Source organism: Mustelus asterias, chromosome 15 (assembly GCF_964213995.1).
Source record: "Mustelus asterias chromosome 15, sMusAst1.hap1.1, whole genome shotgun sequence".
NCBI lineage: Eukaryota > Metazoa > Chordata > Chondrichthyes > Carcharhiniformes > Triakidae > Mustelus > Mustelus asterias.
Genome location: NC_135815.1, coordinates 21,500,808 through 21,515,338, shown reverse-complemented (window position 1 = coordinate 21,515,338; position 14,531 = coordinate 21,500,808). Strand labels below are relative to the sequence as shown.

Here is a 14,531-nt window from a genome sequence, read left to right as displayed (position 1 = left end):
ACTACAGGCCGGTGAGTCTCACATCTATAGTGGGTAAGTTGTTAGAAGGTATTCTGAGAGATAGGATCTACAAGCATTTAGAGAGGCAAGGACTAATTAGGGACAGTCAGCACGGCGTTTGAGTGGAAAATCATGGCTCACAAATTTGAAACAAATTTGAGTTTTTTGAAGGGGTGACCAAGAAGGTAGATGAGGGCAGTGCAGTTGATATTGTCTACATGGACTTTAGCAAGGCCTTTGACAAGGTACCACATGGTAGGTTGTTGCATGAGGTTAAATCTCACAGGATCCAGGGTGAGGTAGCCAAATGGATACAAAATTAATTTGATGACAGAAGACAGAGGGTGGTTGTAGAGGGTTGTTTTTCCAACTGGAGGCCTGTGATTAGCGGTGCGTCTCAGGGATTGGTGTTGGGTCCACTGTTATTTGTCATTTATATTAATGATTTGGATGAGAATTTAGTAGGTATGGTTAGTAAGTTTGCAGATGACACCAAGATTGGTAGCATAGTGGACAGTGAAGAAGGTTATCTCAGATTGCAACGGGACCTTGATAATTGGGCCAGTGGGCTGATGAATGGCAGATGGAGTTGAATTTAAATAAATGTGAGGTATTCATTTGGTAGATCAAACCAGGGCAGGACTTACTTAGTTAATGATAGGGCATTGGAGAGAGTTATAGAACAAAGAGATCTAGGGGCACATGTTCACAGCTCATTGGAAGTAGAGTCACAGGTGGACAGGGTGATGAAGAAGGCATTCAGCATGCTTGGTTTCATCGGTCAGAACATTGAATACAGGAGTTGGAACGTCTTGTTGAAGTTGTACAAGACATTGGTAAGGCCACACTTGGAATACTATGTGTAATTCTGGTCACCCTATTATAGAAAGGATATTATTAAACTAGAAAGAGTGCAGAAAAGATTTACTAGGATGCTAATGGGGCTTGATGGTTTGAGTTATAAAGAGAGGCTGGATAGACTGGGACTCTTTTCCCTGGAGCGTAGGAGACTTAGGGATGAACTTATCGAGGTCTATAAAATAATGAGGGGCATAGATCAGCTAGATAGTCAACATCTTTTCCCAAAGGTAGGGGAGTCTAAAACTGGAGGGCATAGGTTTAAGGTGAGAGGGGAGAGATACAAAAGGGTCCAGAGGGGCAATTTTTCACACAGAGGGTGGTGAGTGTCTGGAACAAGCTGCCAGAGATAGTGGTAGAGGCGGATACAATTTTATCTTTTAAAAAGCATTCAGACAGTTACATGGGTAAGATGGGTATAGAGGGATATGGGCCAAACGCGGGCAATTGGGACTAGCTTAGTGGTTAAAAGAAAAGGGCGGCATGGACAAGTTGGGCCGAAAGGCCTGTTTCCATGCTGTAAACATCTATGACCCTATACGCACCATCCTCTGCGTGACGAGATTGCCCCTCAGGTGCCTTTTAAATCTTTCCCTTCTCACCTTAAATTTTGTTTCTTAATGGCTTTCTTTCCCGCAGCTTCTCACACTCCGAATTATTTTTTGATAAAAAGACATTCATGTGTTTGCGTGTTTTCATTGAAACTTATTGAAACAATTCAATTGAAAGAAAGGGAGGTGCAAACAAAGGGTGCCATCCCATACTTCCAGCTCACTCTTACATAGATACCAATAGCCTCAAGACAAAAAGGGTGGAATCCCATCAAAGGACAGCAATTTCAGTACATAACATATCAGCAACCAATTTGAAATCCCTTCCATTTACGTTCAAGCACTTTACACGATACAAGCAACAAGAATCAAACGGTATTTTGAAATAATTGGCATATTTACTCAGTAATCCCAGTAATTTCTATCTCAGTCCTCTTAGTTCTGAGCGGTATAAATTTGACAATTTCAACCTTGGCTGGTTTTACATCCTGCAGAAAATTCTGCTCTCCAACATCAACTGAAGGTTCTAAAAGTGGATCTTTGTTGAATCTGGAATTCAATGGAAGTAATTATTGGTAAGTCAGAGCATAAAATCTTCCTCACGGCAGAAACCAAGGGCGCGATTCTCCCATTTGCTTCTGCCAGCGGGGAAACCCAGAGCATTTCCCCGTTGTTGTTCGCAGCATCTGCCAGGTGGGATTCACCCACCTTTAGAGAGATCAGGACCCCATTTTTGAAGAGCACTCTGATCTTCACATTGACAGACAGCAACACCCCCCACCCCCCGCACCTCACACCCTCACAATGGGCATGGCTACCCCCGCGGGCCCAGGGAGCACCGGCAGAGGCGTACAATATGCAACTTGTTAATCAAAGACTAAGGGCCATTTTTTGTCTACGTTCTGGGCAGGCCTGAAACTGGGAGAGTTTCAGATCCATCTTTTGGGTGTGGTTTTAGGCCCCCCCCCTGCCCCCCTCCCTCCCCCATTAACCCCCCCATTGGGTCCCTCCCCCCACTGGCCCCTGTCAGTTGGCATGGCCATGGTGCCAACCTGACAGGGCCAACCTGTGCCAAGGGACAGTGCCAACGGGCATTGCCAGGACACTGCCTGTCCATTTCCTTCTTTCCCATGGGGTATAATCACCTTTGCACACCTGGGGAAACCCCAATGACAGGTTCACATCTGGGTATAGAGTGGGGGGGGGCATCAATATATGGCGAGGAGGCGGGTTAATGATATTAAAATCCATTCAATGAGATCTGCAAAATTCCAAACCTTGAATCCCCATCAGCATTTGCATGGACAGCGAACACAGGCTCAAGATTGCCCCCACAGGGGCAACACGGTGGCACAGTGGTTAGCACTGCTGCCCCACAGTGCCAGGGACCCATTTCAATTCTGGCCTTGAGTCACTGTCTGTCTGGAGTTTGCACATTCTCCCCCTGTCTGTGTGGGTTTCCTCTGGGTGCTCCGGTTTCCTCCCACAGCCCAAATGTGTGTGGGTTAGGTTGATTGGCCATCCTAAAATGACCCTAGTGTCAGGAGGATTAGTAGGGTAAATGTGTAGGTTTACAGGAATAGGGCCTGTGTGGGATTGTGGTCGGTTCAGACTTGATGGGCTGAATGGTCTCCTTCTGTACTGTAGGGATTCTATGATTCTATGATTCTAATGTTTAAAAAGCACTCGAGATGCATTCAAGCATGAAGGGAAAGAAAAATAAACAAGGCTTTTTGCGAGTGGGTAAGTAATCCATACCTGTCAATCAAACAACTTCAGCAGGGACAGACACTATATGCTGACCTTCCAATGTTAAAAGGGTATTCCCAAGGAAAATTGACCTTTAAAGCACTTCAGAGAGGGTTCACAGCAGCTGTGGGTTGTGAGAAAAACAAGGGTTTCTCCTAACAGGTCATTTCTATATGAGCACTTTAAAGAGCGCTTTGAACACCTGGCCAATCCCAAGTGTGGAATGGAGTGCTGCGGTGATTTTGAAGGCTTCCAGATGTCCAAGGGTCATGGATGCCAAAGTGACCAGGACACTTCAAAGGTCTCAGACAACAAAGGCAACAATGACTTCCTTACCCCAGAAAGGTGTCAGAATTCACCATCCCGAAACTGAACAACACTTTTCCCAGGGCAACAAGGACAAGTGTAACTAGTAGACCCCGGGGGAATGTCCTGAGGTCAACCCTATTCCCTGAGCCCGAGCCCACCCAATATCCAGGTTCTTTGGGAGATCTTCCCTCTGCAGCCTGGCAGTGGTGCATGGGCACACCACTTACCCCCCTACACCCTCTCTCAGTGTACCAGGTTAGGGTGTCACTGCCAGGGTGCCAAGGAGCAGCACAAGGTTGGCACTGAGGATCCTGATGGGGACCCTGAGGGATGTCCTAGTGGGCTTTGAGTGAGGGCCTTCCTCTGCAGGCTGGTAGTGTCAAAGGGGCACATGGGCATACCACCTACCTCCTTGCCCCCCCCCCCCCTTTGGGGTACAAGGCGCTAAGTCCACACTTGTCAGGACCAGCACCAAAGCCCAACTGGTGGACTTCCGGTTGTGGGGGAGGGGGAGGCAGGAGCATCATGGGAGGCCTCTGAATCATGCTTCCAGCCCGCTTATTAAATGTATATGAGGGGTTTCAAAAATTTATTGGTGTTGTTCTCCTTGGAACAGTGGAGGCCGAGGGGAGATTTGAGTGAGGTTTACAAATTTGTGAAGGGGCCAGGATAGAGTGGATGGGATGGGCCTATTTACTTTAGCAGAGAGGTCAGTGACTAGGGATGTAGACTTAAAACGATTGGTAGAAAGATTAGAGGCGAGGTGAGGGTTGTGGATTCTGGAACCCTAAAAGAGTAGTGGAGGCAGAGACCCTCAACTCATTTAAAGGTGTCTGTATATGTGCCTGAAGTGCTGTAACCTGCAGGGCTACAGTCCAAATGCTGGAAAGTGGGATTAGGCTGGGTGGCCTATTTTTGATGTGGAGATGCCGGTGTTGGACTGGGGTGAACACAGTAAGAGTTTTAACAACACCAGGTTAAAGTCCAACAGGTTTATTTGGTAGCAAACACCATTAGCTTTCGGAGCGCTGCTCCTTCGTCAGATGGAGACGATCTGACGAAGGAGCAGCGCTCCGAAAGCTAATGGTGTTTGCTACCAAATAAACCTGTTGGACTTTAACCTGCTGTTGTTAAAACTCTTACTGTGGCCTATTTTTGGCCAGCACAGACAAGATGGGCTGAGTGGTCTCTTTCTGTGCTGTAAAATTTCTATGACTCTAGACAGGGCGCCGAAAGCATTGTCAGTTCCCTTCAAAGCTTAGTATTTTTGTGTGAGCTCTGCCCACAAAAAGCCTGGAAATTTCATTTGGGCTCTATCTGTATGATGACAGCACCCCTATTTAAATATTTTAAATAATACTGGTGGCAGGTATAAGTGGGCTACCCGGAACTTGAACGGAGTCAAGATAACGATGGCCACCACACCATTACAAACAGAACAGAGAGTACAGTTTGCCCTTTTTAACCTTCTCATAGACAGGGGGAAACTGGCTACAAAATGGCAAAAGGTTTACAGAAAATAGCCATGATATGCCAACCACAGCCATTGGATGCCAACCTATCAGCAGTACAAGTAGGTTGGCGTGGTGTTTCTTTGCACCCTGTTACACAGTGATTTCAAGCTCTATGCCATGCAAGTGATGTCTTGATATTTTCTCTTAACGCAGTGTCAAATTTTACCTCGTACCAAAACTCATGAAAAAAATTCACAGATCTTCAGAGGTTCTGTTTGTAAAATTTGGGTTAAGCCTTTGAATATTCAACAGCTTAAGAAACTTTGGTTTGCTTACATTTGCAAGAGAGATGTCGATTCTAAATTCCATACCATGATTAAGTTCAGCCACCCAATTGCTAACAAACTGTCCTCATTGATGCTTAGAAAATCAATGCCGCTAAATGCTGTGTCAGTCAGATCACACTGTAATAATGTGAAACAAATTATTGTAACTTGATAAAATGACATTAATCCACAAGCACATATTACACAATTGCTGCCAATAGATTTGTTCCTAGGAATTTAAAAAAGGTAGCCGGAACACAAGGGAAACTGGGATTTGCCCTGCCCATTTTTTGAGCTCAAAACAAGAGAACGACCGACACAATTGCATCACTGATCACGCGTGACTGGAGCATACAAGGAATGTGTTGGTTGCCATATGTGTCAGCACATCCCTGTGTTGTCCTGTGTACCTCTTGAGGTGAAGGTTATTTCCAATGCTAATGGTGGACCAAGCGCCTGCTTCAGACCCTATTTACATCCGACAGCAGCAACATGTACTGTGTGCATTGCAGTGATCAGCTTTTGCAGGCCTAGAACCACCCAAGCCAGTGGTCCTCAAAGTGGTCATGGGGAATGGGAAGGGCGGGGGAAGGTGGCGGGGGCTGGTGTCCGCCATCAAGAAAGTATTACTTACCTGAATTTGGAATCAGGAAGGCAGTATTCCACATTTAAATAGGCTGCTTATCCATCCCTCCCTCCTCCCCTGACTTATCATAGGCCCAGTGCCTGGGGAGCTGATGGCCCAATGGTATTGTCACTGGACTAGTAATCCAGAAAACCAGGGTAGTGCTCTGGGGACCCAGGTTTGAATGCCACCAAATCAGACAGTAAAAATTGAATTCAACAAAAAATTAAAAGGTTAGCGATGACCATGAAACCATTGCTGATTGCTGACCCATCTGGTTCACTACTATCCTTTAGGGATGGAAATCTGACATCCTCAGCTGGTCTGGCCTGCATATGACTCCAGATCCACAGCAATACGGTTGACTCTGAAGTGGCCTGGTGAATCACTCCAGGGCAATTAGGGATGGGCAATAAATGCTGGACCCAGCCAGCGATGCTCACATCCCGTGAAGGGATTAAAAAAAAGAATCCAAACAGCCAACCTTCATCCACATCAGAATTAGAGCACTGCCTCTTAGAATCATTGAATGTTTGTAACACAGAAAGAGGCCACTTGGCCAATGGATTTTTATTTTTTAACCAGGCTACGATGTGGGGACTTGTGTCTTCGAGGGCGCAGCATGTCAGTCACTTTCTGGTGACAGAAGAGGATTAATTTCATGAGGTCCTCTCGTCAGCATCATTTTCAGTGTATTCAGTGCTGCCTTGTAGGCATGAACTAGATTCTATCCAGTAGGTTAGGGCTAATTTGCATTTTCTTAATATCCTGTTCATAGGCACTATGCATAGAATCAGAAGGTAAGACCCTTAACACATGAAGCCCTGCGCTGAGAATGTTTAATGACTGCGTACGATTCCCATTCAATTATTGCAAATTGAGTTTACGTAAAATGCACATGACAATGCCAGAAACATATCTGTACAATAAAATGACAAAACATCAATAAAATTAAATTTACCTCCTTCCCAGGATTAAGGTCTGCACAGATGTTTTGCAATTCCTTCTGACTGAATGAACTATTGTTACATGCTGCAGCGATTATATCTTGAAATTGTCCGAGAATTGTTAGATTCACTTCATCTGGGGCATCCTTTGGGAAAATAAGACTATCAGGGATTTGAATGCATTCTATTCAGGGTTCTCTGCTTACTCATTTCATGAAACTTCAATCTGCTATGCCATCATTTGCCTGAAGTTGGTTTTGATGTGCTTGAATATCAAAATAACCAGAAGGCACAAGTTCAATGCCCGCCCTTGTATCTGAATTCCGCCGTGTTCTATCAGATCTCCTGAGATGCTTGGTGAAAATACTTCTGCTACGTCAGAAAGGGATACCTACAAACTAGTTATTGTCAAGATTATCAACAATGGCATTGGATCAGTGGTATATTGATTCCTATAGCTACTACCCAATTGAAGGTGAGGCTGGATATCTTGGCCTCCCACTGCTTGCTGCTTGCCTGTGGACCAGTTGAGGTCCTTTAGAGGCCAATTGTTATTTAGGTTCCTGTAATGGCTTCAATCAGAGCATTAAGGTTGGCCTATTGGAATATGAACTCCCTGATTAATGAGCCCATCTACAGATCCAGGCAGCGGGTGATCGAGGGGGTCGTCCAACATGACCATCTGCCCCTCTACTGCGGCTACATTCGTGGACAGCTGTCCCTGGAAAGGGAGCATGTGGTGTCTGAGGGCACAGTTGATGTCTTCTGTGCCCGCTGGGCACCGCAGGGACTGGGGTGTATTATTGACCCCTTTAATCACATTTTAATTTGATGTTTTAAGTTTCCTTTCCACTTTGTGTTTTTTTTTGTTTCGGGCAGTTCCCCTCCTTTTAGGGTTTGGAGCTGTCCCTGAGTTAGTTTGATTTCCTTTATTTGGTTGGACAACAAAAGATGTCCTTGATGAAGGAGTCAATCAATGGGCCAATCAGGGTGTCTTTTCCTTGTATTTAACCAGAGTGTCAGTTCCCCTGGGACTCCTGAAGATAGGCTGCTGACTGATAGCAGTCTGTGTACTGCTGTTGGAATTGTAAATAAAGGGATTTTGGTGAAGGGATTTCTACCTCCGAAGGTTTATTAGAGTACCTTGTGCCCAATTAAAGTACTCGCCAAGGTTTCCTCCCACCCCTGCAATTCCCCTCCCCTAGCCTGTCCGCAACTAATCCACCACCACCCTTGCCACAGCCTGCCCAGCTGCCCCTGCAAGACCCTAGGCTGAGCTTGCCCCAGGCTCCTGGTTCCGCTTCTTCAGAAAACTTGCTGTTGTACCAGCAGTGGTCACCAGTTCTTGGAGGCAGTGCTGGGGCAAGCGAGTTGCCAGCTATTTGACTGGCTGATAGCTCGTGGAAGCTCTGACGAAGAGTCATCCTGGTTCAAAACATTGGCTCTATTATCTCTCCGCAGATGCTGTCAGACCTGCTGAGATTTTCCAGCATTTTCTGTTTCTGTTTCAGGTTCCAGCATCTGCAGTATTTTGACTTTATCTTGGAATCAAGACTTCCTCCCAGTGTGGGTAGAAGTCCTACGTCAAGCTAATTAAAGGTCTGAATTTGGCCCTTAAATTTAATATCTATGCCGAGTAAATTTTATATCTGAACTTTACCTTATTTGTGGCGCACCTAAAATGGCTAAAATGGCTAATATTCCAACTTCCAGCTTTGCCTACCGAACAATACACATTAGAAAGTTAAACACGATGCATAAAATAATTTACAAGCCATTTAAAATCAATACACAGGAAGTGATGAGCAAAATGACTGGCCACTGTTGGGAGCACAACATTAGAAATTTAATCCTTTTGTGCAGAAAGAAAGAAAAAAATGCAAATGCTGGAAATATGAAATAGAAACAACAAATTATGGAAATATATAGAAACAACATTTTTTTAAAATATCTCCATGGCCAGTACACTACTGATCTGGGCACTCAGTTTTGCAAGTCTATTATCGGCAGATTTGACAGACTGGGTTAAAAAGAGTTAGGTTTAGCCATGTAAGAAACACCGTATAGACTGTCGATATAGCATATCTACGTAGCACCATATAGCATGTAGATGGCTGGCAATTCAGTTTGGGTGCCCAACCCTGCAGAGAAAGGATCATTATGGATTTCCTCACAATTTATAAGGACATTATTCCATTCTCTCAGGTCACTCAAAGAATTGAGCCAAGTGTCAGAAAGTGATCAGTCACTGAAAGCATTCTCAGATGTGGCCCACCCATTGCACAATTATCTAAACATAAGAACGAGGAGCAGGAGTAGGCCATCTGGCCCTTCGAGCCTGCTCCGCCATTCAATAAGATCATGGCTGATCTTTTTGTGGACTCAGCTCCACTTACCCATCCGCTCACCATAACCCTTAATTCCTTTGCTGTTCAAAAATTTATCTATCCTTGCTTTAAAAACATTCAATGAGGTAGCCTCAACTGCTTCACTGGGCAGGGAATACCACAGATTCACAACCCTTTGTGTGAAGAAGTTCCTCCCCAACCCAGTCCTAAATCTGCTTCCCCTTATTTTGAGACTATGCCCCCTAGTTCTAGTTATTATTACATTATTACTGAATCTGCTTACGCACCATCCTTTCAGACAGTGCATTCCAGATCATAACACTCACTGAGTGAAAAAAAATACCTCATCTCCTACTAGGCATTTTGATCAATTATTTTTACATCTGTGTCCTCTGCTGACCCTACAGCCAGTGGAAATACATTCTCCCTCACTAATCTCATCAAAGCTAACATCATTTTGAACACCTCTATTACTTATTCCCTTCACCTTCTCTGCTGTAAAGAAAACAATTGAAGCTTCTCTAATCTCTCCAGATTAGGGACATGTAGATTATTCTGCGCCTTACATGTAACAAATTCTGGTATCTTTAACCTGTGCTTAACGCTCTCTCCATTCACATTGGCTGTATCTTTAAGACTTGATTACCTGTAAAGACTCGCATTCCAACCATTATTTTGTAAATTGAGTTTGTGTCTTTATATGCCCTGTTTGTGAACTGAAATCCCACTCACCTGATGAAGGAGCAGCGCTCCGAAAGCTAGTGGCCTTTGCTACCAAATAAACCTGTTGGACTTTAACCTGGTGTTGTGAAACTTCTTACTATCTTCACGTCATACAGGGAAGCTAAAATAATTTACTGGTAAATCTTAGAAACCTGAATAATCTTGATCTTGTTCTTCCAACCGAAAATAAGTATTAACTGCGGAATACCATAGTTCAGAAAAAACAGTTGTAAAATGCGGTTATCTTCCTCACTGGTTTCTGGAGTTGGAACAAAGCTTTTCAATTTCTCTCCGGTATAAAAATCCCAAATTATCACTGAACCTACGGTAAAAGGAGAACGAAAAATAGACATATATGAAGTACCAAATAAATAATACTAATCAGTGATGAAAGACATTTAATTTTGCCTGTTCAACATAAATACTGAGATTGTTCTTCGGCGGTGGGACTTTTCAAATTATTCATTCAACACTAACAATGCATTTATATCGAGATTTACTGAAGAACAGTGACCTCACAGACAAATTCATGTGGGACTTTTATTGTGGTTATTTTATAACAGGGTATGGTGACATTAAGTTTGAAAGAGAAGTCCTGGAATTTTACCGTCCCGTCCACCCCAGAATTGGAGAGGGCGAGGCTCACAGAATGGCTTCCTCTGTTGGCCTCGGGCGAGATCTTACGAGCGGCAAAATTCCAGCAAAGAAGTCGGTGAGTGTCCTAGGGGTAGGAACTATTTAAATATCAGCTTGAACGGTGGTCAGGATAAGCAACTTGTTGGCAATGGTATCAAGGGAGTATGATGTAGAAGCCATGGACCAAAAGAGCCCAGAGAGAACTTGAGGATAGGCAGAAAAGAAACTGGAGAAAGATGTCTGTTCAAGGTTACAAAAGAAGTGAGTTTGGAGGGAGATTGAGCTGAATAGGAAGGGCAAGTGAGTTAGTGGCAGAGGCAACTGTGAGGAAATTCCCTTTTTAATGAAAAAGCTTCTTGTGTTTGTTCATATTTAATGTGAAGGAGAAGTAAAATTAAATATTTTGCATTGATATTGCAGCTTCATAACCTTGGGATATCCCATAGAATTCCTTAGCCAATGATGTACCTTTTGAATTGTCGTTATTACAGCAATAGAGGGCATCATCTTTGCTCTGCAGGATACTTCTGCAACAGTGAATAGGTTTGGCTAGAGTGAAGGAATACCCAATTCAAATCTGATGCTGGATGTTTAAACCATTTTACCTAGATACGCTCAAGCCTGTAAATTCTGTGTGTGTGTGTATGTGTGTGTGTGTGTGTGTGTGTGGGGTGGGGGGTGGGGGGAGATGCTGTTGTGGGGTTGTGCAATGAGGACAGAGTTGTGAAGTTGTATGTGTGTGGTGGGGGATTGTGAGGTCGGTGTGTAATCTATTATGAGTAAGACATGGGACATGAGTTGAGGAGGAACTTCTTCACCCAGAGGGTTGTGAATTTGTGGAATTCCCTGCCCAGTGAAGCAGTTGAGGCTACCTCGTTGAATGTTTTTAAGGCAAAGATAGATTTTTGAACAGTAAAGGAATTAAGGGTTCTGGTGAGTGGGCGGGTAAGTGCAGCTGAGTCCACAAAAAGATCAGACATGATCTTATTGAATGGTGCAGCAGGCTTGAGGGGCCAAATAGCCTACTCCTGGTCCTTGCTCTTATGGTACGAAATTTGCATTAGGAGATCATGAAGCTTTGTTGTGCTTAACTGTTAAAATTCAAAGGGACGTAAGGATAACATTAAAGATTTTATATTCTGGGAAGGGTAAGTTTCAAAGAAGGATTAAGAACAACGGACTTTTTCTTTGTTCTTTGCGTAGGGGGTTTTAGTTAAGTCAGGCAGCATGGTCAGCGCAGGCTTGGAGGGCCGAAGGGCCTGTTCCTGTGCTGTAATTGTCTTTGTTCTTTGACTCTAAAATGAAAGAGGCAAAAGTATACTTAAGGAGAGATATGAGAGCTGTGTTGGGGAATGGCCACAAAGGACTTCCTGGAGTGTGTTCTGAGATCATAGAGAACTCTGAAGAAGCAAAGTGAAGAAGCCAGCCCAGAAAAGGTTTTCTGGAAAGCAGGGTTTTGTTTTAAAGTTTTTTGGAATTCCCACAGCTGAGTGGGTTTGTTGTGGTGGGGGACATACCTCCCCCACCACAACAATGGGTGGTATTTACAGGATTTTTAAAAATGGATTAACTACCGATAAAGGATTGTTGTTTAAAGGAGTGTTTATTTGTGAGTCTAACAAAGAACAAATCTGTTTGGGGGAAAGATTCTGTCAGATTAATTTTAACAATGTAAATGTAACCTTGTGAGTTCACATTTTCTTTTCTTAATAAATGTTTCAATTCTCCAGAAGTGTTACTGTAGTTTATGGTTTCTGACTTCAATGCACACATTTTCTCATGGTAAAATACAAAAAGATAAGAATTGTGATAGCTTGCCAAGTTTCTCTTTGGGATTTGTGGTTTGCACAGCAATTCCACCTGCCAGATTAGAATGGGAGTAAGGCAGAAAAGGGTGGTGATAGATCTGCTGAATCCGAAGGGATATTGGCGGGTGAATTGATTGGGATGGCAAAATGTTGACAAAGTTATCCCCCAACAGATATATCGGGCAGAATAGTTGGCAATAGGGCTGGTGGAGGATATTAATTGGTTTATTATGGAAAAAGGGTTGAGTTTTTTTAATGTCAAATGTGAAAATGCCCTAAGTGTATTATCAATTAAAAATAGTCAAAAAATACTCACCATCAATTGCTCCAGTGATGAGTTGTCCTCCACTTGGATCTATTGCCCCAGCGGTCACCTCAATAGCATGTCCATGAGGATGTTCAATTTGATAGATCTTCTTTCCAGTTTGCAGTTCCCACACCTGTCAAAAGAAAGAAAGCGCTTTCTTAATGCTACTTATTCTACAGCTAAAAGCAAAAACAAAAGAACCATAAAGAGCATCTTTGATATATTTTCTTTCAAATTGCTTTTATCCTTAACTTCTTATTTTATCATTCTCATAGAACCATAGAAAATTACAGCTCAGAAACAGGCCTTTTGGCCCTTATTGTCTGTGCCGAACCATTTTTTGCCTAGTCCCACTGACCTGCACTTGGACCATATCCCTCCACACCCCTCTCATCCATGAACCTGTCCAAGTTTTTCTTAAATGTTAAAAGTGCATTTACCACTTTATCCGGCAGCTCATTCCACACTCCCACCACTCTCTGCGTGAAGAAGCCCCCCCTAATATTCCCTTTAAACTTTTCTCCTTACACCCTTAACCCATGCCCTCTGTTTTTTTTCTCCCCTAGCCTCAGCGGAAAAAGCCTGCTTGCATTCACTCTATCTATACCCATCAAAATCTTATACACCTCTATCAAATCTCCCCTCAATCTTCGATGCTCCAGGGAATAAAGTCCCAACCTATTCAATCTCTCATAGAAAGATTCTATATCCCACTAAGAAAGATTCATAGAATCTTTCTTAGTGGGATATATTATTGTCAAGAGTTATGAAATATCTCCTTAAATGTCTGCTACTGTTTCTCTCCCAACTTACAATTTAACCTAGTTTCCCAGCCTGCTGAAGCCAACTTTGTCTTCATACCCTTGGAATTGCCTTAATTTAAATTTAAGATTCTTAGCTTCAAAACCACATTTATCATACTCGAACTGAATGTAAAATTCTATTATGTTATGATCACTCTTACCAAGGGATCATTTACATTATGAAGTCATTAATTAATCCTGTCTCATTACACATTACCAGGTCTAAAATGGACTGATCCTCAGTTGGTTCCAGAACATATCATTTCAAGAAACTCTCCTGATTACACTCTGTGAACTCATCCTCCAGGCTACCTTTACTAATTTGATTTGCCCAATCTATATGAAGAAAGGAATCACCCCTGATTATTGCAGTACCTTTTTTACAAGCCTCATTATTTCTTGATTTGTACTCTGCCCTACAATGTAATTACTTTCCAAGGGCCTATAAACTACTTTCACCAGTGACTTCTTTCCTTTGCTATTTATTATCTCCCCCCTACATGATTCTGCAACTTAATCTTCCAAACCAAGTTCATTTCTCAGCACTGTACTGATCTGTGAACACATCCTTAATTCACAGAGCTACCTCACCTCCTCTTCTTTTCTTCTCATCCTTCCAAAATGTCAAACATCCTTGAATATTTAGGTCCCAGGCAGGTGGTCACTTTGCAACCATGTCTCTGTAATAGCTGTTGCATCATACTCATTCATTTCTACTTGTATTATCAATGTATCCATCCTGATATGGCTGTTGTGTGCATTCAGGTAAAGGCCCCCTCCTTCTGTCTTTTCATCACATTTCTTTATATTATTTGCTGGTGCACTTTTATATTTGTACGGTCAGTACCTTCTTGTCACAGTCTGGTTCTTATTACACTACAATGGAGTATTGTCGCCTTGTCGTTTCTCTTTAACTTTCCAAATATCCCTTCTTGTGAATCCTTCCCCCAACATTTAGTTTAAATCCTCTCTGCAGCCCGAGTTATATGTATCACTGGGACATTGGTCCCAGCACGTTTCCTATAAGACCAGCCCAATGATATAGTTCCCACTTTCCATGGTACTGATGCCAGTGCTCCATGAATCA

At 43.1% G+C, this 14,531-nt stretch overlaps 1 protein-coding gene across 1 annotated transcript in view; it reads right to left on the bottom strand.

The window, feature by feature from the left end:
- LOC144504902 (WD repeat-containing protein 64-like) overlaps window positions 1–14,531 on the bottom strand; it is a 139,768-nt gene that overhangs the window by 58,578 nt on the left and 66,659 nt on the right. The window contains exons 11-14 of the mRNA XM_078230650.1: window positions 12,651–12,774; window positions 10,043–10,212; window positions 8,480–8,538; window positions 1,812–1,958 (exon numbers count right to left, since the gene is read on the bottom strand). Of these exons, the coding sequence (XP_078086776.1) occupies window positions 1,812–1,958; window positions 8,480–8,538; window positions 10,043–10,212; window positions 12,651–12,774 (500 nt within the window). The remainder of the gene's footprint in view (window positions 1–1,811; window positions 1,959–8,479; window positions 8,539–10,042; window positions 10,213–12,650; window positions 12,775–14,531) is intronic.